This window comes from Zonotrichia albicollis, chromosome 2, assembly GCF_047830755.1.
Source record: "Zonotrichia albicollis isolate bZonAlb1 chromosome 2, bZonAlb1.hap1, whole genome shotgun sequence".
Lineage (NCBI taxonomy): Eukaryota > Metazoa > Chordata > Aves > Passeriformes > Passerellidae > Zonotrichia > Zonotrichia albicollis.
Genome location: NC_133820.1, coordinates 34,113,865 through 34,141,837, shown reverse-complemented (window position 1 = coordinate 34,141,837; position 27,973 = coordinate 34,113,865). Strand labels below are relative to the sequence as shown.

The following is a 27,973-nucleotide window of genomic DNA, read 5'->3' as shown; positions in this document are numbered from 1 at the left end:
AGAGGAGGAAATTGAATAGTTGAGTTCCAGCATTGTCTTCTTTATTTTGCATAACTCTGATTGACATTGACCTAAGGGAAGGAACCATGGCCTCTGTCACTTGGATTGATGGGCTTAAATCAGTCTGCTGGCTCTTGTATTGTAGTGAATAAAGTGGAATGGAGGTGCTGTTTTCCATCTGAACTGTGTCTTCTTAATTCCCTATTTTCTTGCATCTCTGACTATGGGAATTTTCGAATGTAATATTTGTATTGTTTCCCTTTGATTAACTTTCTACAACACTCAGCTGTTTTAAAATAGGAAGGAAGAGCTGGAAGATGCTGTCGTCATTAAAAATACTCCCAGAATAATTTCTTCTGTAAACAAGGCAATGGTTCTGTTTACTAAACCAGATTAAGAAAAACAGTCTTCTTAGTGAAGACTTTCTTGGCTACAGAACTTTCAAACACGGAATGAAGCCAGGCACTGGGGGATGGGATGGTGACAAGACACAAAATTAAGGACCATTTGATGTGTCTAAGGGCTGTGTTAGGTACACTCTTAATGATTGGTTGTTTGGAGCTGGGGTGGACTCATTATCACATCTGTGCCAGGCTCAGCGTAAAACACGGGAAGTTGTTACAGATCCTTATGATCTGTTTGAAGAATGATGCTGACTTCAGGTCTTGTGTTCTAATGACTTTTTTTTTATCCAGGCTGTATGAATGCCTTTGTAAACACTTTGCAAGTCAAACAATTTCTTTTCTCCTCTGTGAAAAATACTGTTACAAATAATATTTTTGGTTTTCAGTAGATCCTTTATGGGCTGCTTTTCCTTGTCTTTTCTCTGTTTTGTAGCTTGGTCTGACTCTTCAGCAAGGTTCTTTCTTACACCGAAGTCAGCAAAATCAGCAATTTAATCAGTTGCTAGTTTAGCAACTTTATCTAAACAGCTGGTTTGTCATGTTCTGTTTAGCTGAAGTTTGCATTGATTGAATTAGGGAGTAAGGCTAAACACTTGAGTGGGATGTTTTGACAAACCTTTTTAAAGCAGGAGGGGATAAAATACTAATAGTGAAAGGAAAAAAGCTACTAGAGAGTGCAGTGTCTTTTTCAAGTAAATAATAGCATCACTTAGGTTGGAAAAGATCAGGGAGTGCAACCATTAGCCCTGCACTGCCAGATCCACCACTTAAAGATATCCTCAATGTCACCCCTAGAAATCTTTTTAATACGTTCAGAAATGGTGACTCAATCACTTCCCTAGGCAGACTGTTCAGTGCTTGACAACCCCTTCAGATTTTTTCTTTTCCCTGATACCTGATTTAAATGTCTGCTGCTGCAACTTTAGGCTGTTTCTGCATGTCCTGCCACTTGCTGCCTGGGAGAAGAGACTGACGCCCACCTTACTACAAATCCATTCCAGGTGGTGTAGAGAGTGACAAGGTCCCCACTGAGCTGCTGCTTCTCCAGACACTTCACCAGCTTTGTCCTTCTCTGGACTTGCTCTGGCACCTCAATGTCTGTCTTGCAGTCAGGGGGCCAAAACTGAACAGGGAGTTCAAGGTATGGCCTCACCAGTCCTGAGAACAGAGCCTCCTCTGAGGGAGGGAGTGATCTCTCCCCTCATCTGACTGGCCACTCTTGCTGATCCAGGCCAGGATGTCACTGGCCTTCTTGGCCATGTGGGCACACACTGGCTCATGTTCAGCCAATGCTGACCAGCACTCCCAGGTTCTCTTCTGCCACACAGCTTTCCAGTCATTCTTCCCCCAGCCTGTAGTGCTTATTGAGTTGTTGTGACCCAGACAGAGGAGTTTAACTTGGCCTTGTTGAACATCCTCCAGTTTACTTTGGCACATTGATCCAGCCTGTCCAGATTGTTCTGCAGAGCCTTCCTGCAGTCCCGCAGATGAACATTCCCACTCAGCTTGGTGTTACCTGCAAAGTGAGAATCAATCAATCCCCTTGTCTAGACCATATATTTTCTTTAAAAATATTAATCCGGATTGAGCCCTGGGAACCCCCGCTACTGACTGGCTGCCAGTTGGATGTAACTCCATTCCCCACCTGTGTTTGGGCTCAGCCAGCCAGCTTTTTCTCCAGTGGAGAGCACACCTGTCGAAACCACATGCAGACAGTTTGTCCTGGAGAGTGCTGGAGGAAATGGCTATCTAAGGCTTTATGAGGGATTTGGTACCCAGCGTACACAGCCTTTCCCTCATCCTCTGTGCAGGGCACTCTGTCATACAAGGAGATCAGGTTGGTCGAGCCAGACCTGCCTTTCATAAACCCATGCTGCTAGGCCTGATCCCTCACTTGTACCATATGTATCTTGTCATGGCACTCAAGAATATGAGCCAGTTGCTGTTCATGACACACGACTAAACCCGGTAGGTGAGTTTTCCTTTATTTTTGGAATTTTAAGGGAAAAACTCTTACTGAATTACTGCAAAAACTTAGAGATGTCTGTAGAAGTTGAGTGTGACTATCTGGACAAATTTGTAGCAATCCTTCAAGTAAAGTCAAGGGAATTGGTGCTGAGAAGTGGCAGTGCTACTTCCCAAAGAGAAGCACCTTTCCCTTGAAAGGTTGGAATTGCAACAGCTGCAGCCTGTGAAGTATTTTTCTCCAGAACAGAGCAGGATAGCGTGTAGGATATACTTAAGGTTGATAAATTCTACCTGGTTCATTGCATGGCTTTGTTACTGGTAGGTATTGTTATAAAACCACTTCTCTAACTCTACAATTAAATTCCGGTGCAAGATATGAGTGGCAAAGAATAAGGAAGTAGTGCCTTGTTTTACTAAGTAAAGTAATCATGACACTGTTAGGGGAGAAGTGGAATAGTAGGAGGTTGTACCTGTCAAGTAAATTTCCATGATAACTTGTGGCTGAAATGGCTATTTTGGACTTTCACAAGATTAAGTAACAACAGTTCATTCATAGCTACTGATAAGGCTGCTCAGTGTTTAGGATGTGAGCAACACAGGACTTGATTTTCCTTGAGTCTGTCTTGCCAGATCTGTGTTTCTGATATTTCTTTGTTTTTCTTTTACTAGACTGTGCAATGAAGTGAAAACTCTATTTGAAAAATGGACCTTTTCTTTGATATTTCTCCATAATTTCACAAGTTCAACAGATGGAATCCTGACTTTTCTTCCTCACTTTGTAATGTGTGAAAATAACATTCTTCTGTTGCTTGAGCAATGACGTTTGGCTTGTGTCATTAGCTGAAGACCGTGCAGGCATAAGCAGATAGTTTCAGTGCAGCTTTAAATGTCAAACTGGACTTGAGGGTCATTCAGTGATCCTAAAGAAAGGCAGTAGAAATTTGTGGCAACTCATACCCTCTTCTGTTTCATCAGCATCAGCCTATCTGCCTCCTGCACTGTGCTAATGCTTGTTCAACTGTGTAATTATGGAAACACATAGCATGTGGCACAAGAAACAGCAAGAGAAGCACAGGCACCTATAAAGGCCAGCTGATTTCCTTGGGCTGCCAGTGGACAGAAGAGTTCTACTATCACATGACCTCAGAGAGAACCTAGAGTGAACCCATGCTTCTTTGCAGAGAACACACATATGGTAGGTGCAAAGTAGCATTCAGCTCCTGACATTGGGTCTTTGTGTGAGAAACTGAAGTGGAGGGATCACCTGTCAGAATTCTGGTGGTAGAGGATGACTGTAATAACAATAACTTCTCTTTTGTAGGTTTCCAGATGCTTTAGAGAAAGTTCTTGCATTAGTTCATCTTGTGTTCAGTTTCTTGTTTTGTTTTTTTTTTTTACATTTCAGGTTTATTAGTCATGAAACGAATTCTTCTGTTTTTTATCCTGGCTGCTGCTGTTATGTATGGTATCCTGCATGGAAATCTGTGGAGAAATAACTTCTACTGGTATGGTGATGCTTTGTTGATTTAGAGTGCAGACGCCTCATGGTTGTATGAGAGATGCGAGTTCTTGTGTTGCTCCATAAGTGTTGCTAGTAATCATCATAAGTGATTGCTACTCTGTGTGTGTTTTGTGGTTGAGATCTTGTGGTACTCTGAGGAAATCGCTATGATTGTTTTGTCCTATCACCTGTTCTCCTGGGTCACTTTCAAACCTGGTAATTGATTTTGAGCCTGGTTGTATGGAGACATCAGGACCTCAGTGGTAGGGAGCCTCTCTGAGGTTCATGCAGATAGGTGCTCAGGTGAGGAGTTACATGAAATGCAGAAATAAGGTATCCACGTTCCCCTCCACCTCATGTGGGTTTATTGCTAGTTTGTTCCATTGAATGTCTGATAAGTAATGTGGGAGAGGCCTTTTCCACATATGGGAATAACTGCAGGTGCAGGGGGCACCCTTTGAAAAGCTGAGATTTGTTGAGGCCCAACAGCAGCCCTTTGAGGGCAGTGAGGCTTCACTGTCTCCAGGCCCACAGGACAGGTGGCTTGGGACCTAAAATTTGGGGGATTTACTAGAAGAAGGTGAGTTTCCATTGGTCTTTGCACAGCTGTGACCAGGATTGACCAGACTGTTATGAAGATAAGTGATAATTTTTAAAAGTAGTGGCTAATGTGCTCTCTTTATCTTGTTGATGGTGTACAATTGATACAAATAGCTTTCTGTTGTGGTTTCTATTTACAACAAACCACGGTGTTTTGACATTTCCCTTTTTGCAGGATTAGCTTTTATGGACATACTTCCTCTGTGAGGGTTTCTTCTTCCTATGTGACTAGTGGAGTTACAATCAGTTACAATCAGTAAGTTCAGCAGTTGAGTATTTTTGTGGTGGGGTTGTTGTTTTCTTTTGGTTTGGGATAGGTGGGAGGGATTGAGGCTAAAATCTATAGCCTTTTTTGATAGGCTCCCTGCTCAGTTGTACAGTTGCGTCCAGTGGCTATTGCTGTTATAAACACAGTGGTAAAGTGTTTGTCAAACAGGAATTTGTCCATGTTATGTTTCCAGTGTTTGTTTAATATTTATGGCCACTTTCCATAACTGTCTCTAACAAGCAGTGAATTGTTGTAAGGACATTGGCTAACAATTTTCAAATCTGTGCAATTCTGAATTATACCTGAACAAAGTTAGCAGAACTTGGAGGACGACTTCAGTGCTTAAAACTTATTAAACCAGAAGTGTGTTTCAGTTGTTGTGTTCAAGTGTGTGTATAGGCAGCTCTTGTGCTTGTGACTTCTTGGAGTTAGATTTGTGGGACTAATGACCACCTATGCTAAAACTTGAAAGCAGACCTCTCTTTTCTCTGAAGCTGTGCTGCAAAATGCCATCTGTGGGGCTGATGCTGGAAAGCACCAAGGTGGCCAGCTGATAGATTTCACAGTGTGCTTTCTCAGTGTCAGTATTCACATAAGAACTTGAGGTTACCAAAATCAGTTAATGGTCTCTTTGGCTTGTGGTTCTGATGTGGTGATTTCATCCTTCTGTCCTTAATGCAATCCAGTGGCACATGTTGCTCACACTGAACTTTACCTTCCCTTCTGGGCTTCATATTTGTGATTAACTGGGCTAAATCTCCAAGTCAGGAATGTGCTTAGGAGTGTGAGTCTTAACCTTATTATGGGTGGAATGACTTATTCCCAAAGAATATAATTTTCCATAAAGTACCCTATTTCCTTCTCCAAACAAGGTTTTGTCTCCTCCCTGAAGAGTGATGAGGATGCTGTCTGGAATGGTTGCAGGGGTGATTGAGCTCAGGAGTCCTGCTTCTCTGGAGATGGGCCTTAGTTCTCACTTCTGATTATGCCTGCTTTGATACTTGCTGAGCAAGGGAGTCACAGCTCCCCTTGGAGCAGCAGTGTGAGATAAAAGCCTTTGCTAGTTAAAAGTAATTGTGCTGCAATGAGAAAGTTTCATCTCTATCACACAGGGGGAGGGAGTAATGAAATCTTGATGTGATCTTAACTCAGTAGTTAGCTGTTACTAATTTGATTTGTCCAACTTCTCTTACCTTATTTCTGCTGCCCATTCCTGGTCTTACTATTTATTTGGAATTGTTTTTTTGCAGGCTGCCACCTACAGCTGTAGAGAGGAGGAATGCATTGGACACTTGTCTCCTGAAACCAGCATTTGAATCTTTACTGGGGTGAGTCTTTGTGAGAATTGAGATGGGGAAGGAATGGCTGTGCTGATTGAGGTAAAACTGGGCTATTTACACATTTTGGAACAAACACTGAGTAGTGCCCTGAGAAAGCTTGGAAAGATTAGACCAAGAACTGGCTGAAGGAGTCTTAAACCTCTGTGCAAAGACACTGTGGCCTTTTTTTCCCCCTGGTGCTTTTTTATATAAGAAAATGTTGCTATAATTTTAGTGCTGTTGTGGGTTTAAAGCACATAGAAGCCTGTAAACTTTGTGCCACTCAAAGCAGACTTGCAGCCTTTGAGTTCTAGTTAGCTCCTGGTCTGGTGAGGTGATCCTAATTCCCTTGTGCATGGATTGTGCCCAGGCTGTCTGGGTATTGGGTGCAGCAGGGGTAGCTCTAGTGTTCAGCAGATGGGCAGGAATGGGCTCAGAGGTACACAGCAAGCAGAATGTGCATGCACAGCTAGGACAATCTCACATTTTTGTAACTTCTTTATACAGACAGTATGAGCTGTTCTGTGCACTTTGGTAATAGCCTGGGGAGATTGAAAGGATTTCTAACCTTGCAGAATTATTTATGGGAAAGGAACCAGAGCTAGAAAAGCTAGAATTGAGGATCTTTTCTCAGTTGGTAAATTATGTATTATGTCTAAGCTTAGCAGCTGTTTCTGAACAGCAAAGCAGGTTACTAAATTTAATATGGATATTTAGTGCATCGTGTCTCAAAGCTAGCTGGTCTTGCATAGTTAAGCTCTGATCCATTTCTTGATGTGTGAGCTGTGGTGTTTTGTTTTGGGGTTTTTTCCCCTTTTTACTGTCAGTGTCTTCTGAATACCTAGAGCTTAAAGAATGAGGTGGTTGATTTGGGAAACTGAAAGAGAAGGTTTTCTTAGCAGCTGTTAATGTTCTTAGTGGACAAACAAGTAATGTGCTGACTGGGGCGTTTTATGATTAAGATTAGGTTTTCTTATGATTGTATATTTCTGTGTTAACATTTTAATCTAAGACCTAATATGGGGGATCATTATAAAGTCAACTAGTACACTGGGTGCCTGCTTAGTTAATTCAAAGGTGAAGCCAAGGGCATGATAGCACGTGACATGTTTGTGTCCGCTGTTCACTCATTGGGGTGGACTTGGCACTAAGGCAGTAGGAGTGCCTTCCCTGCTATGAGACCCTTTTCTGTCTTCCAACAAAAGTGACCCATTCTTTTTAGCGTGACACTTACAAGGTATAATTCCACCATGTTCTAGTTTGCAGGAAGAATGTGCTTTCGAGGCAAACCTCCTTGTGATCCCCAGACACCGTGCTTCTCATCCCAGGGTGGTCCTTGTGTGAATGCACTGGGATCCTTTCAGACATTTGCTTAAGCCAGATGATGTACTGCAGGAGCACAGCCCATGTGGTGCAGCTGCTGAGGGCTGGGACCCTTCTAGAGTTAGACCAGAATATAAAATACCCAAGATGCATGTAATGTGGACATGAGAACTCCATACTTTTTTACTGCTTGGATACAACCCTGTTGCCCCAAACAATTTACTAGTGTCAACACAGTCATATAGTGTCACTTGTTTGGAATAGGAGTGCAGCTCCAAATCAGGAAATGGTATTTTCAATTTAAAACATCTTGCTTCAAACCCTGTTCTTATTTATTCAAATGCCATATACAATAATAACTCTTAATTTTCCTTTTTACCTGTATTATTTTCAAACTTGAAGTTATTCACTGTCTTTTTGGATTATGTATTATCTTAAATACGTGGTCTCATGTTGTAAGCTTTCAGTCACACCATTTTAATGAGTCTATATAAAGTGTACAAATAGACAAGTCTTTTTATCTCACTCTTTGCCTATATTTTATGTTACAGATCTTATGCTTTTCCATCATCTGTTGGCTTTCCCTGTGTTAGTGGATTTTTTTTTCTTTTAAAAATGGGTGATAATATGATAAAAATGGTAATTATATAAAGAGAGCTTTTCACAAAGCACTTGCATGAATTACTAGCTTATGCAGGTACATCATGCAATTTTGAAACTTCTTCCTTTTTTCCTTCATCAGTGTTGACAAAATATACCCATTCCTGTGCGCTAATGATTTTATCAGAGTGGCAGAGTTCCAAGGGAGCAATAAGTTTGAACTACCTTATGGAATAAAGAGAGCAGGTTTGTATTTCCCATGTACCTTATTTTTAATCAGAAATACCTAAATGGTTTGTAAAGCCACCTGAATCTGTGACCATGATCTTTCCTGTGTACTGATGCCAGTCCTTTTGGGGTGTCTAGTAGTGTCTTAATGGTTTTGTTCAGTCCCTCTGACCTGACACCTTCCTGTTTTTAACAAGTAAAACACTGGGTTGGGGTTGCCCCTCCTAGCAGAGAAGCTCCAAAAAGGTGTGAGTGAGGAAGACTGGACCTTATTCAGCTTCCTTCTGTTTGTATGTGGGCTGGAGTGCTAAAGATAATCAGCTATGCTTTGCTAGGAGTTGGTGTGATGGGCTTCAGTCAGCACACCTAAGCTGGTTGGAATCCAGAGTCCTACTGAGGCAGAAATCCTCAGGTTTAGGCAGTTCCATTGGTGAAATTTTCCTTTTACTGTCCTGGTTGTGACTGGAATACAGTTAATTTTCTTCTTAGTAGGTGGTACAGTGCTGTGTTTGAGATTCAGCATGGGAATAATGTTGACAACACGTGGATGTTTTAATTGTTGATAAGTAGTGCTTACTCTGAGTCAAGGCTGTCTCAGTTTCTCATGCTCTGCCACTGAGCAGGTGCACAAGAAGCCGAGGAGAGGATTGCCAGGACAATTGACCCCAGCTGAAAAGTGGCTATTCTGTGTCCTGTAACATGTCAATACTTAAACAGGAGGGGCTGGTTGCTGCCTGGGAACTGGCGTCAGTCAGTAGGTGGTATGCAGTTGTATTCTGCATCACTTGTTTTTCTTGGGTTTTCCCCTTTCTCTTTCCTTTTCCATACAAATGTTAGCGTTTTCTGATTCTCTTACCTGTCAAGTGGTGGAGACTCAGTGCTGTGTGGCACTTAATTGCCATCTGGGGCTAAACCACGACACTGAACTGGCTGCTCCTCCCATGGAAAGGGCCACGGGGGGGAATTGATGACACTGCCTGGTTGCTGGACGTGTGGAAAGATTTGCTGGCACGTTCCCACTGCCTGTGTTGGTCAGGCCAGAGTAAATAGGGCTGACACCCTAAGAGCCTTAGCCACCCTTTTGGAAGGGGTTGTAAGGTCTCAAATTTCAGAGTTTTTAACGCTAACAGTGCACCTTCCTAATCTGGTCTTTAGACTTTTGATTTGCCCTCCATGAGTGGTAACAGGGATGGTGCATAACTTTTGGGGTTACAGCGAGGAAAACTACATTTGGGAATGAGTTGATTTTTCTTCTGAGGCAAATTGTCCAGCAGGAGCCTGCCCACCAGGGAAGGTGTCTCTGTCTAGCTTTACCACATTGATTGATGTCTTCCCCAAAGATATGAATACTGTTACTGTTCCTGGCTGTATGAACGCTGGTGAGTCAGCTGAAGGTGGGTAGAAGAAAAACCAACGTGAGTTAGGATGTGTATCTTGGAAATTATTCCAATTCTTATTTACTGTAACTAAGATTTTTCTTTAAATACAGATCTCATGCCATTTTGTATTTTGAGGCAGAAAAAAATCAGAGAGGAGCTGTGATAAACTTCAGGTTCTTTGGCATCATTGGTTGATCTGTGGCACTAAGTTCCGAGTGTTCTGACTTTGATGTTTTTATGCACAGTGCACTACTGTGTTTAAAAACAATGTGGTCAGGATGGCATGCTTATTATTGTATTGCAAATACTGAACGTTTTCATTAATCTTGTTTATATTTTCTTTTTAGAGCAGTTTTTTCGTTTAGCCCTTTCAAGACTGCAGAACTGTGGCCTTTCCAGTGAAGAAGACAGGTGAGATTGTTTATTTGCTACTGTTTCTCTGATTTGCATTTTTAATATTTAGTACTTACCTGAAAAGGAGTGGCTGTGAGTTTATCCTGAAATTGCTCAAATTAGTCAAGACATGTAGTTAGAGTAGACTTACGGGGTCCAAGCAGTGTGTAGCTGATTCCATGGTATCGGTAGGCTTGGTTTTACACTTCAGTAGTACCAGCATGCAAGAAAAAATACTCTTTGAGAGAGCGTTAACTTAGAAGTTTCTTTTTATAAATATTTTAGAAATTCACCAGCTGAATGCAGTCCCATCTTCCTATAGTATCTTTTCATACTTGATTCAATGTGATCTCCTCTTGCAAATTCAGGGTAAGATGGAGAACCTTTGAGATATGCAGGTGCAAACCAGTGTCTGCTTCTAAGCAGAACAAATCTTGGGCATATCCCTGTGCCTCTGATCTGCTGGCTGCTGTGTGCCCTTGTTCCTACATATGCTCAATTTCCTTTTCCTTGTGGATGAGGGAGACCTAGGAAGACAGGAAAGGCTGTCTGTCCTTTTGGAAGTAACAGGAGTGTGGTATGGAAGGGAGCATACCTGAGACAACTTGTTTCCCGTGGATTAGATAGATTAAATTAGATTAAATCTTTAATTAGATTAAATCTCTTGTTGGAAGCCACGTCTGCCATGTTTTATTTTGTTTTGGAGGTTCTTTGTTTTTTGTGTGTCTTGTTTTTTGCTTGGCTTTTGTTGAGATTTTTTGCAGGCAGGGTTGGCAAGCAGACTGAAGTCCTGTGTTTACAAAGTGATGCAAATGACTCCTTGGATTTGCAGTCTAGCAAATGGGCTGACAGCCTGCCAGATGTGATGTTAATATACACATTTCTTAATAGAGTTGAACACAAATAACGCTGAGCTTGGCTGTACTTTTGTTTTTTTAATTACTGGTATCATAAAAGATTGCTGCATGAAGCCAAATGTCAGGATCACAGTTTAATTAAACTTGGGTGTAATATGTTCAAACCTAAGGCTTTGTTTTAATAGAGTGTTGGTTTTTTTTTTCCCCTACTGTACTCCTGCCTTTCTCTGTGTTCAGTCTTTTTCTAGGATGTTCAAGTTTACTCTTAAGAAAAGGAAGGAAAAATGTAAAACTGTATTTTCTATCAGGAGTGTAATAACAGGGTAAATTTATACAGAATTGGCTCATAGAAGCTGCTATTTTATGTGGAGTTTGAAGGACAGTGCCAGATGTTATATTAGAAAGAAGTTCAGGACCTTAATCGTTTGTGCTCTAAAGCAGAGATGCTTGTACCTTTTTAGGTGGAAATACTTGACCTGTAGATGAAAAGTGATAAAAAATAGGTATTCATCCTTTAAATGTAGGTTCTCTGAGATGTAGATATGGTTAGTAGTTCTGGGAAGTATGCTTTTTTTAATAAAAAGTAACATACTTCAGTGGTACTGAAGCAAAATGAGACCTATTACAATTTAACAGGCATTAATATTAACAAATCAAGCAGACAATGACTTAATACAATATATTCTTTCTAGATCCATCAGGTTTTGTGTACAGCACTCTTAAGGCACGAATCACTGTAGTCAGGAAGAATTTTTATACATATATTTCACTGAGATATAGTGGCTTTTAAAAGTGAATCTCTTTAGGAGTTAATCCTAAAAATATTCTTCAATACTACAGAATTATTAGGCAACTCTGTAATACTGTTGTCCAATTCAGCCTTCTTGGCAGAACACAAACCAGATTTCCCTATAAATGTTTTTTAAGGCAGGCAAATATTAGCCTAGATAAGCATGAGGTCTCTGGTGCTTATATAGCTGTATTTGTGTACAGCTTAGGTAAATCTGTACACAGTGAGCTACAGAGGTTTTTTTTACCCCCAAACTAAGATCAGATTCTCACTTTGTAAAGGTGAGAATTTGATCTTATTTTGGGGGTAAAAAAAGAGTAGTTTGGAAATGAACAGTATCACTGACTTCAGTTTGACTGTGACTTCAGCTCCTTGCTGAGTGCTCTAAGGTATCTGAGCTCAACAGTTCTAACAAATGCATTTACACAATCCTGAGTTAACAAAATGTGACCTTTGCATCCTCTTTTTATCAAATAACCTCGAAGGAAATAATTTGCATTCCTCAAGTGACTACAGGGGTGTGTTGAAGGAGTGGAGTCTGAGATCTTTTCTTTTTCCACTGAAACAGGATTTCAGCGGAATGTGGAGGATGCAAACCTTCTGACCTTTAGAGGATACATTTCCATTTAGCAATGTTTTTCTTCTATAGACTAGGAAAATGTTTCTGTTAGCATTTCACCATATAAAGGAAATACATAAGCCAAGGCCTAGCCTTGAGATTGAGGCTTTTGTGCACCACCTGAATGGGGCAGTGGTTTGAGTGACTTAGTACCTGCAGACATTGGAGATCAGTTACCATGGTGTTTACATTGGCATCTGTTTATATTTTTAGTAGATTTCTAACATATAAAGGCAATCCTTTTGTCACTCAGACCTTTCCTACAGCTGTTGGTACAGCCAAGGTCTTAATATTTTTCACTGTCACAAATACTGTGCTACTGAACATCCAGATATTGCAATCTGTTATATGTTACTTGTGGCACAGCTGATGTCGTTTAAGGATATCTAAACTAATTTCTCTTCTTGTCAATATATTGACTTGGAGAAAGGTTGAGTGTTTGGGGTAGTTCAATTTGAAAACAGGAAAAGAAAATTTTATGAAGTGAGGTTGTTAAAGTATCTGGGAGTAACAGTCTGCTGAAAATTCGTGTGTTGACCTGTGATCTGCTGTAAGTAAAAATCAGTTTATTTAACTTAAGAACCTTTAAATGTAGTTCAGCCTTGCTACATATGTTTTATCTCTGTGTCATGTGTTCATTTTCTATGATACTATGCTCTGGTTTTTAACATAAACAGTTTCCCTCCCTGCTTATTGTTGTTAGTGGGCTCAGTACTACTGTTTGTTTAAATTTGTTTGACTCTTCTCGTGTACACTTCTTTAGAAATATTTGATCTGCTTGTTGACTGTACCCATTTCAAAAGTTCAAATATTAATTTTAGATTTTTATTGGATAATTGTTGGCAGCTGATAACTTTGAGTATGCATTTTATGAAGTAATTCAAAAACTTAATCTAGCTTCAAATTTCACTCTGTTTTCTGTCCAATTAGTACTAGTCAACTTTTAGTCATAAACAAAATCTAGTCTGCATTCAGCAATAAGAAAAAAACTTGAATTTGACTTGAGAACAGCTACACAACTTCTGTAGCTGAGCAAACCTCAGTTGCTCAGTTCTGAAGGCACATATTATTTTGCCCTCCCTGTCCTGTGTCCTGCTGCATCATGACTACAGAAACGAGAAACCAAAGACCTCTTAATTGTATACCAGAGTGGAAGGCATTATTTCAATTGCTAGAGATTAACTTGCTGAACAAATATCTTAAATTACCTCTTCCAAAAGTTGAAAGGTATGTAATAAGAAATTACTTTAAGTTAGTCTACAAGGAACAGAAAAAGCAGTGGCTCCTCCAAGTAAATGCCAGGACACATACAACCATATGCTAATCTTGTGCTTTTTGCCCCTCTCCCTCACTCCACCCTCATCACTTACTGATGACATTTTTTCTTCCGGTTTTCCCTTTTCCTTCCTTACATTGAGCTCTAAGCTATAGCTGTAAGCAACAAGGTGTAATTCAGGAAAAGGACAACTTCTGCATTCTTACTCTTGCTGTAAATTGTAAGAGGCATATGTTCATCAGCCTGCTTTCTTAAGATACTTTCAGACTAGATAGAAAAATAAAATGGAAAATGAAGGGCAAAAAGAGTAGAGAGGGAAGGGATTTAGGGGGCGTAGAGGGAGTGAGTGTACTGCAGACAGGATGGGATAACAGGTTTTCATCCCTCTGATTTTCGAGATACCAGGTCACATGAGTTATGGTATTAGCTGGAAGTCTTCTAATGAATGCTTGCCTTCTATGAAGCTGTTCAGGAAACAGTTGAGTAAGGTATGCTAGCTTTTTTTCATGTGACCCAACCCTGGAAGCTGCATTTAGAGCACTGGTTTTATATGTGTGTGTGTGTGTATGTATGCGTGTATGTATGTTTAAAGGCAGGTTATTTCTGCAGAGGTTGTTAATTCTGTAGGAAATTCAGGGAACTGCTTTGTACATTGAGATGTTGCTCAGTCTTGGCTGGAACCAGCTGTTTTGATTGATGTTGAATAATAACTCTGAGCTGAAAAAACAGATTGGACTATTTGAGGAGAAAGAAGTTAATTAGTTTGCATGAAGTGCCATGCTGGGAATTCAATATAAGTTATAGTGGGTTTTGGGACATAGTTTTGGTGTCCTGAACCTAGAGCAATAAGTGGCATGGAGGCTTTTTCTTACTTGAAGAAAGAACTAAAGGAATGGGATGTTACTGTGAGGTGACTTATATTTTCTCATTGTTCCTGCTGCAACCAAATTGAATGGCTTTTGCTCTAAACAAAGAGGCATTTTTACAACAAAAAATGATGTGCTTATTCTGAAAGGAGTTTACAGTTTTACATGTTTGATTTAAACCTTCCCTAAAAAGCTAAAATATATTGAGTAAAAAAACCAGCAAGCCTATTTGTGAGCTCCTCCTCCTTTTTTTTTTTTTCCCAACATGTTTTATTAGCATCGAAACAGGATGGTAAAAGCTAAATATGCACTGAAAAAACCTGTGGTAACTTTGAAAACCTTAAACTTTCAAAGAGCTTAAACTTTCATAAGTTTAACATCTCCACAATACCTGTTTTGCATGTTTTTTATCTCTGAATGTATTGTAAATTTGAAATTTCTCTCTTGATTTGATGAAGTATAAAATCTTACTTTTTAGCACTTAGTATTTTATAGGCCTAGTAATGGTGTCTAATTTGAATCTGGTCGTATAAGAATGCAACCTTTTATCAAGGAATCCATCTTGTTACATTATGACAGCATGCACAGTCACTTGTGTAAATAGGTTTTGACTTAGACAGCACCTTTTAAGTAGAGGGAGAAAAATCAACACCATATTAATTTGAAAAGCTGCCATGTGTCATTGTGCTAAGATTTTTCACATGAACAGCTCATAGGCCTGTAAGGTGAACATAAATTTTGCTGCTTTAGTTTGTGTTGGAGGCGTACAGTTGTATAATACTGCAGAAGCACCTTAATATTGAGTTAGCTTTTCCAGACTGGGACAAATTTGAAGGACTGTGGCAGATAATTTATCAAATGGCACCCATATCACAAACTGGTTAGGTGTGATCTTAAACAGCAGACCACTTGAAAAAGCAGATGTGTAAAAACAGTTTCACAAGAGAGAAGCCAATTATGGACTTTGTCAGTCCCTGAAATAGTGCCTTTTTTTTTTTTTTTTTTTTTTTTAAGCAGCCATAGTACATGATAAGGGATTGAATCTGCTTTTTAGGGGCCAAGGGCTGCAAAAGATACAGAATCTTACTTAAAAAATAAGCCAGATAACGTGCAGAAGTATCATTAATAATATGAAGCCAAGGAAGTAGTGTATATTAAAACTTCTCTTCGTTCCACAGCATTCCCTGTCGACGGTGCATTGTTGTTGGTAACGGAGGAGTACTTCGAAATAAGACTTTAGGGGAGAAAATTGACTCGTATGATATCATAATAAGGTAAATGCTATCTCCTTTGCATTTTGTGTACACGGAGAAATGGGTAATTCTCCAAGGCCGGGTATTCTCTCTGCCCTTCTCTAGCGTGTGCGTGTTGGAGCCAAACTAGAAGACGCTTTCTACTTGAGTGACACACAATAAGCAATTGTGTGACTGTATTTTAAACCACCTTGGCCACATTCCTGTGTGTGCTTGATCCCTCTGAGTGTACAGGGTGAGTGCACCTGATAATTGCTCCTCTGCTGTTTAATGTGATACGTAAATGCTGGGCTGCTAAACTTTCCTGTACCTACACACAGTGTCTGTCCTGCAGACTAGCAACACATGTGGCAGCCGCTGCACAGTAGGAACACGGGTGGGGCAGTCACTGATGTCTCTGTGCCTGTGTCCTCTACAGAATGAATAATGGCCCTGTGATAGGGTATGAAGAGGATGTTGGGAGGAGGACAACTTTTCGCCTTTCTTACCCAGAATCTATCTTCTCAGATCCCATCCACTATGACCCTAATACCACTATTGTTCTCATCGTCTTCAAACCACGGGACTTGAAGTGGCTTTGGGAGATACTTGGTGGTCAGAAAATAGTGAGTTCAATTATTCATATGCCTTGGCTCATCTTGCCACACATTGCTTCTGTAAAATACACATTTTTTTTTAATTGTAGTCCTTCCAGCTGAGAGGGAGGCACCTGGTGCCATGGTTTAGTTGAGGTGTTAAGGCATGGGTTGGGCTCAATGATCTTTAAGGTCTCTTCTAACCTAGTCACTCTGTGAATTCTGTGAGGAGCTCTGGATCTCCTTGTAGTCATTCTATTTAATATGCCTCTTCCATAAATGCTTTGTCTTCTTTCTAATGCACATATTTGATCAGTTCCTCACCACTGAGCAGTATACCTCTGGAAAATGTATTTTTATCCTCTTCCTAGTGTTGTTTGATATTTTAACATGCATGCTCCAGCCATTTCCCACATTATTTTACCCTGTGCACTTGCAGGAATTGCAGAATAATGTTAAAAGTGACCTCTCTCAGAAGGTCTGAAGTCCAAAATCTTTTTGAGTCTTCTTCATTAAGGGCCAAGTTCAAAGTCATACTGAGTTCTCAGGGCACTGTCTGAGTAAATCTTGAGTATCTCCAAGGATATTTCTACAAACTCCATTCCAGTGCTTCAGCACACTTGCAGGAGAAAATTTCTCCTTCTTTCACTGTGTGCCTCTGAGAAGAGTGTGATCTCATCTTCGTTAACCCCTTCAGATAGTTGAAGATGGGTTGAACAAGCCCAGCCTCCTCAGACCCTTTTTGTTTGCTGTGGGCTCTGGCCTCTTGGCTGTTGTAGTGACCCTCTGCTGACACTCCCCTGCACAGTGGGGAGCCCAGCACAGCATTTGTGGGACTGCAGAAAGGGCGCAGTGCAAAGTAAGAGAATAATAGCAACTTCTGTCTGCCTGTTGCCTATGCTCTTACTAACATGGCTAGCACACAGTGAGTATTTATGGCCTCCAGGGCATATTGTTGGTACATGCCGTCCGTCAGGGACCTTTCTGCAAAGCTGTTTTCCAGCCAGCTGGCTACGTCTGCAGCAGTCTGTTTCCTGTTGCGGGAGCAGGTGTTTTTGAACTTAGGGAGATTAAGCACTCTTCTTCTTCTTTAACATCATGCTCTTGGAATTTACACTGGTTAGAGTTGCTACAAAACTAAATTCAACTGTTTTCATTTGTTAAAAATGTGTATTTACTTGCCTGTCACAGAGCGTGAAGGGCTTCTGGAAGAAACCAGCTCTGAATATGATCTACAAATCGAGTCAAATCAGGATTCTTGATCCCAGCATCACCAGGAAAGCTGCTTATGAGTGGCTTCATTTCCCAACACGGTTTCCTAAGAAGGAGGTATGCTTTTTCCTTTTGTCTCTTCTAGTTTTGTGCAACCAAATGTGTATTTAGAGGCAATTATATCTTTATTACAGTAGACTGTAATGTAGAAAACCCTTTAGGTTTGCATTAAAGTAGTCTGCCATTTAGATGGTGGTTTTAGAAGATGGGAGAATGGAACCCAAAAAGAGTGGCTAGCGTTGTGTGCCAAAAGTACCTTCTGTAATTGGTATGAAATGAAGCTGCTTTCCTGACAGACAAAATGCCTTTACCAAAACTAGGGAAGACAGAGAGGTAATGCAGCATGACATAGCCAAAGAGCTTCTAGAAATAATAGGGAGTCTGGATATGAATTTTGGGTGTTTTTAACAAAAACTTCAAGGCACATAAAAATACAGACAAAAAAACCCATACAAACAATGAAACCTCCGCCAAAACCCAAAAGACCAAAAATACCCCCCCCCCCTCCAAACCCCAGCAGACTGGTAATTCTAACTCTCTGCAATTTCATATTCCTGGGGCTGGGGAGGGACTAGGGAACAATGAAGATATTCCAGCCCTATGCTAATGATGAATGTCTGGCAGCATGGTTGTACTTACTGATTTGATGCCAAGCATTGTAATGAGCTAACCAGTAATTTGGACATAAAAATATGTTTTAATTGTCAGTTCTTGATGGAAAAATGTTTTTGATGAAAGGTAAAGCTTCAAGCTGGGAACCTCCCTTGTGCAGTCAGGATCAACCATGTGCTGTTTTGCACAGAAACAGTTTACCTGGGGTCACATCCCCACTTCACCAACACCACCCAAGTGATACGTGTGGAAATGTTAACAGGCTGTCACTGTGGAGTATCTGCCACAATTTTTTTTCTGGTTTACTCTTTCTAATATTGAGCGGATGGCAGGGGGGTATGTTCTGTACCTCTTTCTAAAATTTCTTTCTGTTTTCTGAGCCTAATAGTGTTTTTTTTCTCCCTTACTAACTCTTAGACTGAAATAGCCATTTTGGTATGTGCTTGCTTGGGCCCCTGGCATTTCAGCCAAGGGTGGCAAGAAAGCAGCATAGTAATTGGATGCCTGACTAATCTAAATGGCCACAGAACGCACATGGCCTCCACGAGTCCAGAAGTTCCTCCTGACTCTTCTGGGGCTCCTCTCTCAGTGGAAGTGGACATTAAAAGCAGTGCTGTCAGTGAGTCAGAGAGATGTGCATGGTGTCAGCTGATATGTAGGCACAAGCCCCTTGGCTCTTCTCCTGCCTTTGAGTGCCCCTGCACAGAGCTAGAGTCCCCTTCTGCTACCCCCATATATATCCTGCTTACTGCATGCCAGGGGTTTTGCAGTTCCTCACCCCTGTACAGCAATGATCAATCTCAAGCATGCTCTTCCTCCCTTTCCTCCCATCTCAGAGGTGGGCTGTGACGGGGAGATAACAGGAGCCTGCGCATCTGCAGGGGCACTGGCACAGCTTGGTTAAGCTGCAGGTCACACCACAGGCTCCATGGGCAGGAAGGTCTCACACCGGAGCCCTCTGTCCCATTGCTTGTCCCTGGGCAGGGCTGGTGCTGCCTTCGCTGTCCTGTGCTTCAGCCCCCTCTGCCTGCAGGACATGCCAGCAACCACTGTTGCTTTCCCTGCTGTCCCTACCTTTTCCATTAAACCAGTCTCATGTTCCCAGTGAGCACATTAGTGCATAGCCAATAAGCATTTCTGATTGTTGGTAGAGCTGGGAATAAAGTCAGATGTGTTGCCCCAGCACCACTAAACTCTAAACTCAGAAAGTGTAGTGGAGTCATTCCAGGGCTGTGCCTATTCCCATTAAGTAGGCTGAAAATATTTTATTACAGGCAGAGGATATCTGGATATTGCATGATAGTACATTTTAAAAGTAGTTGCTTTTAAATGATATTTTTTGAAGTGAATTTTATGATAACTACAGGTGAACAGAGGTAGTTGCAATCTGTGGTACTCCTGATATTTCCAAATAGCACTAATCATGACATGTAGCATTCCTGCTATAGTTTTGGGATCCTGTTTAGTATGGATGTTGCAACAGAGTCACCACTGAGTTTATGATGTTGGGCCCCTAGGGCAGAAAGTTATTTTGCTAACTGGCAGGAGCCCTGGGCATAGTGCACATTTGAAGCAGATACTATTTCTGCAATATTCCAAGAGTTGCATAAATTTTTTTCATAAAAGGTGATAGTTCCTTTCTGTGACTTCAGTTAGACTTTAAAGAGCTGAGAATAGTAACTCCTTCCTGGGGATTTTTTGTGTTGTCATACGAAGTGTTGTCACAAAGAAAAACATTGAGTGCATCTGCCTGTTCTATGCACAGAGTTGTCTAGTACTGGTTTGTTTGCATCTTTTTCAGAGACAAACTGAGCCTTGGGGTCAGAGTTCAAAAAAAAGCCCATGATTTTGTGCTTAGTTTGAGGTTTGACTGCAGCTGCTAAAGAGCATATGATAGCTGTTTTGGTCTCCGAGAAAAAATTTTTCTGTAGCTAAGAAGGGTATTGGTGCCTGAAAGTTTTGTTCATTTCTGGGGACACCTTTTCACCTTAGCTTCATCATGGTCAAATGGCCAAATGAATGAGTTCATCTCTCTCTAAAAAAGCATGCCTCATTTACTTCCCCAGATCGTATTAGCCTCTCCTGGTACTAAGGAAGTCATGTATCTGAACACAAGATAGGGCAGATGGTTGCATGGAGTTCTGCTGTGCTTTTGTGAGAAATGCTACCTTTTGGTTAGGTGCTCTTAATTTTGCACAGTTAAAACCCGTTTATGACATGCTGTTCATTTTACATTGCATTTGCTTCCGAACTTATTGTAGGGAGAAATGATTTTGTTTCTTCTAATGGGAATAGCATGGGAAGGTCTGAAGCAAAGTTCTTCTGGAATTTCCCTGCTTTGAAGAAATGCAAATTCAGTCAAATTTGTGTAGTCATAGCCTTCATGCTTTTTTACTTTGTTGCTATGAAAATTTTGTCATATCATATTCTGTTCATCTGGGTCTCCATCATGCGGCTACTTCTGAACACATCTCATAATTCAGTCAAATTTGAGGGGGTTGTAAATTGTTTTCCAGTGTAGTGAAGCCTGCCCAGTTTTATGAAAGTAGCTGAGCAGAGTAATGGGGAGACTTTCTGATGCCTCTGTGGAGGGAAGGACTACACTGTGGGCTCAGCCCTCACTAGAAACCAAGGAATTCCAGGGAAGCCTGTGGGGCTGACATCACAGACACCTCTGGTCATGGGAAGCCTTAGGGGGCAGTAACTTATTTCTTTAGCGATAGGAGTGGATCAACCTGTAAAAACCAAACATCTGTAGAAGACCCAGGCTGCCTGATTGCCCTTGTCTCTGTTCTTAAGTTTGCTGTTCCCATCAGGCTGCCAGGTATGTATTTGTGTGTTCTCTTTTTGTTTTGTTGCAGAAACCCAAGCATCCAACAACAGGGCTAATTGCCATTACACTGGCATTTCACATATGCCATGAAGTCCATCTGGCAGGCTTCAAGTACGACTTCACTGACAGAAATAGCTCTTTGCACTACTATGGCAATGAAACCATGTCTCAGATGATGCAGGTAACTAACACTTGTTTGTGCTGAGAGAAATAGAGCTGGTAATTGGGGAAGGCAATTCAATATAGATAGAAGTGTGGACTGCAGGTCAGAAGGGCCTCCCACCTTCTCCTGGTTCAGCTGCTTCTGGGTTAACATTGCTTGCATCTCTTCCTGTCTGCTGTTGTTTCTGAAAAATGTAGATACTGATTGTTGTGTCCCTTGTGCTGTACCATATTCTGCAGTGTCTGCATGAGATGTCCATTTGTGTGTTGTGTTCAGCTTTGCTGGTGTTTTCCTTAGGCTGCACAGCTCTTGTCCTAGAGACATCTTTGTTAGCACTGTCAGCACATAAACAATGTTGTTTCTTTTGGTGTTGTCTTTTTCCTTGGCACCTGCTTGTACTGTATGTCATAGCTATTAGACTCCTTAAAAGGCAGAAAGAAGAGCAAAGGGGAATGGAAGGAGTTAAGACCTATGAACTTGTATAGGTCTTCCATAGGAAAAGAACTGAATTTTGGAAATTCAAAGTAGAAAAGAAAAGCAGCTCTTGGAGGAGGCTAGGAAGAGAAGGAACTGCTTCCAGGAGGGGGAAGCCACAACTCAGCAGGAGCCTGGAAAGTATCAGGAATGCCTTCTCTTCCTTCCTGCTTTGCTAAGGCCATGCCTCTGTTTTCTTTTATGTCTCTGCTCTTGTATTCATTTGTCTTAATCTCTGTATTTCAAGCCAACCCTGTCTTAGCCCTTCACTGAAGTGTGACGTTTTCTTTGGTCATTTGCCCAGAGCATATGGGTGCCATTTTCTTCCTCTTCCATTTGCTGCAGAGGAAGGGTAGAGACAATGCCCATAGGAGCCTTTCAGGTTTTTCTCAGAACTCCTAGATGCCTGCTATTCTGAGATAATTTTCCTCTGACACTGAACTTGTCCTCCTTTGGAGGCTCTTCTCTGCAGGTGCTTTTCTTCAACATATACTAAGTTTGAGTAAGGCTGATCATTAGTTGAATAGACATCCATAAGTTTCCTGAAGTCTCAAAACTTCAAAAAACAAACTATTAAACAAAAATGTTCCTTTTAGTTCTTTAGTGGCAATAAATTGCAAATACCATACTACATCCGTATAATCTTTTATGCAGTATACATATTATATTCGTTTTTATTTACAGGATTCAGTGTCTTTAAGTAAATTTACTTTCCTTGTGCTGCCCTCCACTAACCTTAGTGGTCTCCTTGAGAACCTGGATGCAGCACAGAAGATGGGTTGCTTTGGGCTTGCTGAACCTAATTGGCAGGATGCATCTGAACTAGAAGTGCCTGATGTGCTTTTTCAAGAACCTGCACTGAGCTTTGACAATTACTCATTTTCTTACTGCTTGTGCTGTAAATGTTCTTACAGAGCCATTGTTCTGAATAAGCAGGGCAAGGACTTGGAAGAGTTAATAATGGAAGGATTTCTGTGAGCCCACATTTCACCTGTTCTTATCATCAAAGGGTCATCTTTTTCAGTTGTGTCCTTACGGAAATACCTAATCTAGTTTTGAGCATCTTCTTTTCTTGGGAAACTGTGCTAAGCCTTTGCTAAGAAGTCTTTCCCCAGATCTTTTCTGTTCTTAGCATCTTCCAAGTATCCCAGGTAATAGAAAGGAACGGCCAAGTGGTGCTGCTGGTTATAATTTGATTTCATAATTAATTTTATTATTCCCTCACATCTCTTTAGAATGAATACCACAACATCACCGCCGAGCAGAAATTTTTGAAGAAGCTTATAGACAAGAACTTTGTGATCAATTTGACGTGAAAGCTGAATGGAAAATACAAAGAACAATCACTATTTTCAAGATTTGAAAAATGTTTATTTTTTGTATGACATTTTTATTTTTTAAGCGCAACATAACTGTTTACTGTTTAAAGGAGCCCAGAAACCTCATCAAGGCAAAAGCTTTTAACTGAGGGTAATGGACTGTTGCAAACAAAGTTAACTGAATTTCTGTGAAGCTATTTAATAGTGGGGAAACCGTGAAACTTTCAACTGAAAGTATCAGGGATATATAAAAATGTGATGTACATCACTTTCCAAACGATTAATTCTCTGGAATACTTTTGTTTCTGATGTTGTCCTCCAAAAGAGTTCCACTGTCAAGAGACTGAGATGACCGGTGCTCATTCACTAGGTGGATGTAAAGTCATGACTGTCTTGTCTTCTTGTATGAAAATTGCTTTAAAACTATGCATCTAAATCATTACTGTGTGTTTTGGAGAAGGGGGAACGTACAGACTGTACAGGTTTTGTTCTGCCATACTCCTGAGGAGAGGATGTCGACCTTCAGCTGAGCAGCCACAGCTTCTGCACTGACCATCAACTCTCGGCTTCTGTCTGCCGAAGGTGAAGACCCTTTGTCTGATTTGTGGAGATGTTGGTGTTGACAATGTTGTACACATTTTATAGAATAATAATACTCCCTGTGCTGTGCATCCAGTAAATTTTACAGTTGCTGACTTGACTTAAAAAAGAGGGAATATGAAGACTGAAGACCTGTCCGAACTACCTGTGTCAACCCCCATAGCACAATAGAAACAAAAGATTGGACAAACATGTTCATGCCTGAGTTTAGAGTCAGTGTTTGTTGGAGTCCTAGTTCTCCAGGACAGCATCTCATGCATTTTTTTTTGTTTGTTTCCTCAAAAACAGGTGGATTTTTCCAAATGAGGACAATCTCCTTCCTCAGATGTTGTAATACATCAATACAAACAGAAATACTCCCATTTTTGGCATTAGAGTGTGGTAGGGAATATCCAGGATGTACTTCAGCTGAATTATCATTTGGCATCTGTTTACCTCTTCTGTGTTAACATTTAAGTTTGAAGTGTGTGGATGAACTAAATCATTTAGCAGTGGGAACTTGCTCAAGATTTTAGTTGAAACATTTAATGGGAAGTTTATATTTCCTGTATTGGTTTGTCTCTGACAAGCCTGTGAATAAATGAAATCTGCTTGGGAACACGCTTGACAGCTGTCAAAGAACAACCATGTGCAGTTCCAGTTCTCTCACAGGACATCTATATAAAATTTTTATTTTAATTATGGCAGAATTTCTGGATGATTTTGTGGTTATCTTTATTAATCAAACCTGAAGAAAAGGCAAATAAGTCCACTTAAAAAAGTCTTTGAAGTTGGTAGGAATACCATGGTTGCTTTTCTATAAAATTATATAGAGAGGACGTTTAGGAGTAATGCATACAATCACAAGATGAACATAAACCAGGGTATTTGTTATTTTCAGAAGGTGAGGATTGCAAGAGTGCTGAACACAATTTGTTTTGCTGCAGCTATGTAGAGGAATTGCCATTTGGGAATTAGGGGGAAGGCAGTGTGGTTTGGAGAGGTGCCACAGCTGAAGGGAAGGAGGCTTGTGTTTTCACCCAGTGATTCCTGAGCTTTGGTCTGTTTCAAGCAAGCTGGACATACCTGAAATAACTTGAGATGTCAGAAACATCTGTGGCATGGGCTGGGGAAAGGGTGCAGGTGTGTCCCAGCAAGGGACAGGGTGTGCCATGGTGTCTTGTCTGCTGCATGTTGCTTGGCTGCAGCTGTACTCCAGCTGTGTGCAGGGTGGCAGGTCGGGGTGTGGAGGAGAGGGGAGCATGTCCCCAGGTGACACTGGTGGTAGAAATGGAGGAAATCATCATTTCTTCACCAGCAGGCAGAAGGGCTCTTAATTTTTTGTATTTCCTTTACTTTTTCCTGAGACTTTGTGGAGATTTTTGGTTGAAAATCTCAATACAAACAGGTGGGGTTTCACTCAAGAAAGTAGTGACATTATTGTCTTTGTGTCTCTAACAGCATTCATTTCTCCTGGTTATTTCAGTTAATTAAAAAGGTTTGTATGTGATTCTGCAGCCCCAGACCTACAGTGATTTAAACTCCGGACAGTAGTAATTCCACTGCAAAAGCTGCTGTGGCAAGGCTTTTTGCAGACATAGCAGTGTTCTCCAAGCTGTTGTTGCACAGAAGCCCCTGGGAGATCTTAGATTGTGCTGAGAGCCAAGGCCAGCAGAAGTGGGGAGCTGCTCCTTCACCCTCAAAACCTGTGGTTGCTTCCAGAGCTGGGGCCCTCTGCTCTCCCAATGGCTGTTGCCACATTTCAGCTGCATCCATGTAACATCTTGCAGGAAGCTGTCCAGGAGGGTGTTTTTCCAGGAGAGCTGTTGAATATGTTCCGGACACTGTGAGGAGAGTTTTTGTGATGGTGCAGACTGCATCCCTCTGCTTCTCCACCCCTGTCTCCAGTTCCAGGAAGTGGGTAGGGAGCTCTGCTTTTGAAGATGTGGTTATTTTCTCTGCTTTATTGCATCTCCAGAGACAGTCTTCCCACTAATCTAAACTGATTCCTTCTCCAATTTTTCTAGTAGGTTTTCTGGTTTTTTTGGGAGGATGGGATTTGGATTCTAGCTGTAGCAGATCAAATAAAATAATTGGAAAAAAATAGAAGCCTCATAGCAAACAAATGGTGTCTCCCAAAATCTTTGTACTTAAAAAAAAAAAATTCCTTTAGTCTTTTCCACTTTTGCCACATTAGCTTTTTGATCTCCCTAAAATATTTTTTTAAATAATGTGTGGTGTTCTCAATGAATTTAATATGTTCTCTACAAGCATTTATCCATATCAGCTGTTTCTTTTCATATCCTAATAAGCCTTCCCATCGTATGGCTGACTTATTTTTCAAATTAAGCGGTATTTTGAGGGATATTTTTCTACCACTTCTGTGCTCCTGCCAGGGGTGTTGAGTCCACTGCAGTTTTTGTCCCTGGGTGACTGGGTAACATTTTGAATGAAACTGTTCCCTCAGGATCAAGCCAAGAGCTGATGCTGCTGATAAACTATCAGGCATTTGTGGTGGGGTTTTTTGTTGTTGTTGGGTTTTTTGCTTGTTTGGGTTTTTTTTTTTTTTCTTGAAAGCCCAGCTTGCAGGCCAGTAGCTTTTTTCTCTTCTACTATAAGCAGTGAGCCAAGTAATGAATTTTTCTCCCCACAAGTTGTAGGATTCTGTGTACACGAGCCCTCTTCCAGCACCTGCTTCATGTACAGCATTCCTGCTGCTCTGCCTCAAGGACAGAGGCAGAAACACCCATATGTAGTGTGTTTCTCATCAGTGATCACAAATTCTTCTGTCTGGGCACACATTTTCAGAGGTGTTTTGCAGTACCAAAGACTTGGGGCTTTTAGAATAAAACAATAATGCTGACATCAAATACTTAGATAGTTTCTGGGCCTGAGCTGCTATTAGGACTTTTTTTACCTTTTTGCTGCTTCTGAAAATGAAATCTGCACTGAAATTTCCCTTTAAAAGCTATCTGTTTTTTTTTTTTTAATCATATCGGGAGTGAAGCGGCCGGTTTTGAATCCCAGGGTGCTGCCAGCTTTATTTATGTGTCTGATAATGGTGTAACTGTGTAGGTCCCCAGTGTCTCCCATCATTTTTCTATCTGAAGTAAGATGTTCTCCTCCCTTCTTATTCTGTTCATGTTCTCTGGCAGCTTGCTGAATTTATAGCAAAGGTCCTTCTGCATTTTATCTGCCACCCATCTCAAAATGCTGCAATGTCAGATAGTCACAGCTCTAAAATACCAAACTATGCACAAAACAGGCAGGATGACACATGTTGGCTGAAAGCTCTGTTTGGCTCAAACTTTCTGGAGGTTTCTTTGTTGGGAAACTATTATTTCCTCTGCTGTAATAATTAAGGGAAGTCGCAGACTATTGCACTAAATACAAATCTGAGTGTCTAGGAGATGTTCCTAAATGTATTCCAGATATTTCCAGTGACTGTATAGGTGATAATAATACAGAATCACAACTTTGATGTTTAATTAGCAATTGGTACTTCTTGTTTCCAATGCCATGCTTTCCTTTTTAGCAATGCTCTGGGGGAAGAGTATAAACACCTTCACTTTTAAGTGGACTGTGATTTTTAAGAACATATAAAGCTCAGCATATGTTTTTGGTATTGGGAAATACTTATTTTATTTGCTATTTGTCTTAAGTTTTATATGCCTTTGAAATGCCACCTGTATTTTGAAGAATTCTTAGAGTTGTTTCAAATGAAATTTTGAATGCTACATATAGAAGGAGATTATTTTCCTGTGAATAAACTGTTAAAGACAGTGACCTCAGACTTATTTTTGCAAAGCTGGTGTTCTGTGTGTGAGTGTGGATGTGCGGGTATGCCCAGGGCTGTTATTATTCGTGTGTCAAGTAAATAGTGTTGTCAGATATGGTTTCAAGTTTTGGAACAAACTTCAGTGCTTTGTAAAGCAAACAGCTGAAAGTTTTTGAACCTAGATGGGCAGAGTTGTGCTGTGGCTAGAGATCCAGGTGGAGTACAGCCATAGCCGAGACATGTTTTTTGTGGGTAAGATCAAGAGCAGCATCCTTGTGATTCAAATTTTTCGTTGTATTTTGAATCTTGTTTGTCTTACTGTGAACTGGTGGGGGACTGAAATAAGAGATGAAGAACAAAGATGGTGTGCAATAAAAATTTTCAGAAAGGGAAAATGGCTTTAGATAGAAAGTGAGTGCAGTATTTTTCCTTTTGCAGTAAAAATGAGATGCTGAAGGCTTCAGGTAGTCCAAGGGAGATTCGGATAACAATTCTCTGGCAGAGTAGGTATTCAGTGCATTTCAGGCTTTCAGTATGGACAGATCAGGCGTTCACCAGCTTGGAGGAAATGCTTGTCTTTGAGGTGAGGAAACCACATCAGGAGAGCCAGCACCTCTCGTCCTGGGCAGCCAGTTCTGCCTTTTCAGGCAACAAAAGCCCTTAGCAGCAGCCTCTGTGGCTGATTCCTTGGCTGTCCATCTGCCTTCTTCAGCTGCACTCCCAT

General features: G+C 40.8%; 1 protein-coding gene across 7 annotated transcripts in view; it reads left to right on the top strand.

Annotated features, from left to right (window-relative positions):
* ST3GAL6 (ST3 beta-galactoside alpha-2,3-sialyltransferase 6) overlaps positions 1–27,262 on the top strand; it is a 95,309-nt gene extending 68,047 nt beyond the window's left edge. For 5 of the 7 annotated variants that reach the window (XR_012578920.1, XR_012578922.1, XR_012578919.1 and 2 more), the window contains 12 exons: positions 3,042–3,567; positions 3,778–3,877; positions 4,649–4,729; positions 5,992–6,069; positions 8,126–8,229; positions 9,938–10,001; positions 15,570–15,665; positions 16,063–16,249; positions 17,411–17,548; positions 18,521–18,722; positions 20,965–21,117; positions 22,809–27,262. Coding sequence is in view for 1 of the 7 variants with exons in the window: in XM_074534711.1 (XP_074390812.1) it covers positions 3,540–3,567; positions 3,778–3,877; positions 4,649–4,729; positions 5,992–6,069; positions 8,126–8,229; positions 9,938–10,001; positions 15,570–15,665; positions 16,063–16,249; positions 17,411–17,548; positions 20,965–21,117; positions 22,809–22,889 (1,110 nt within the window). In the remaining 6 variants the exon portion in view is untranslated. The remainder of the gene's footprint in view (positions 1–3,041; positions 3,568–3,777; positions 3,878–4,648; positions 4,730–5,991; positions 6,070–8,125; positions 8,230–9,937; positions 10,002–15,569; positions 15,666–16,062; positions 16,250–17,410; positions 17,549–18,520; positions 18,723–20,964; positions 21,118–22,808) is intronic. The other 2 variants (XR_012578923.1, XM_074534711.1) reach the window with 2 other exon arrangements.
* The last annotated feature ends 711 nt before the right edge of the window (positions 27,263–27,973 follow it).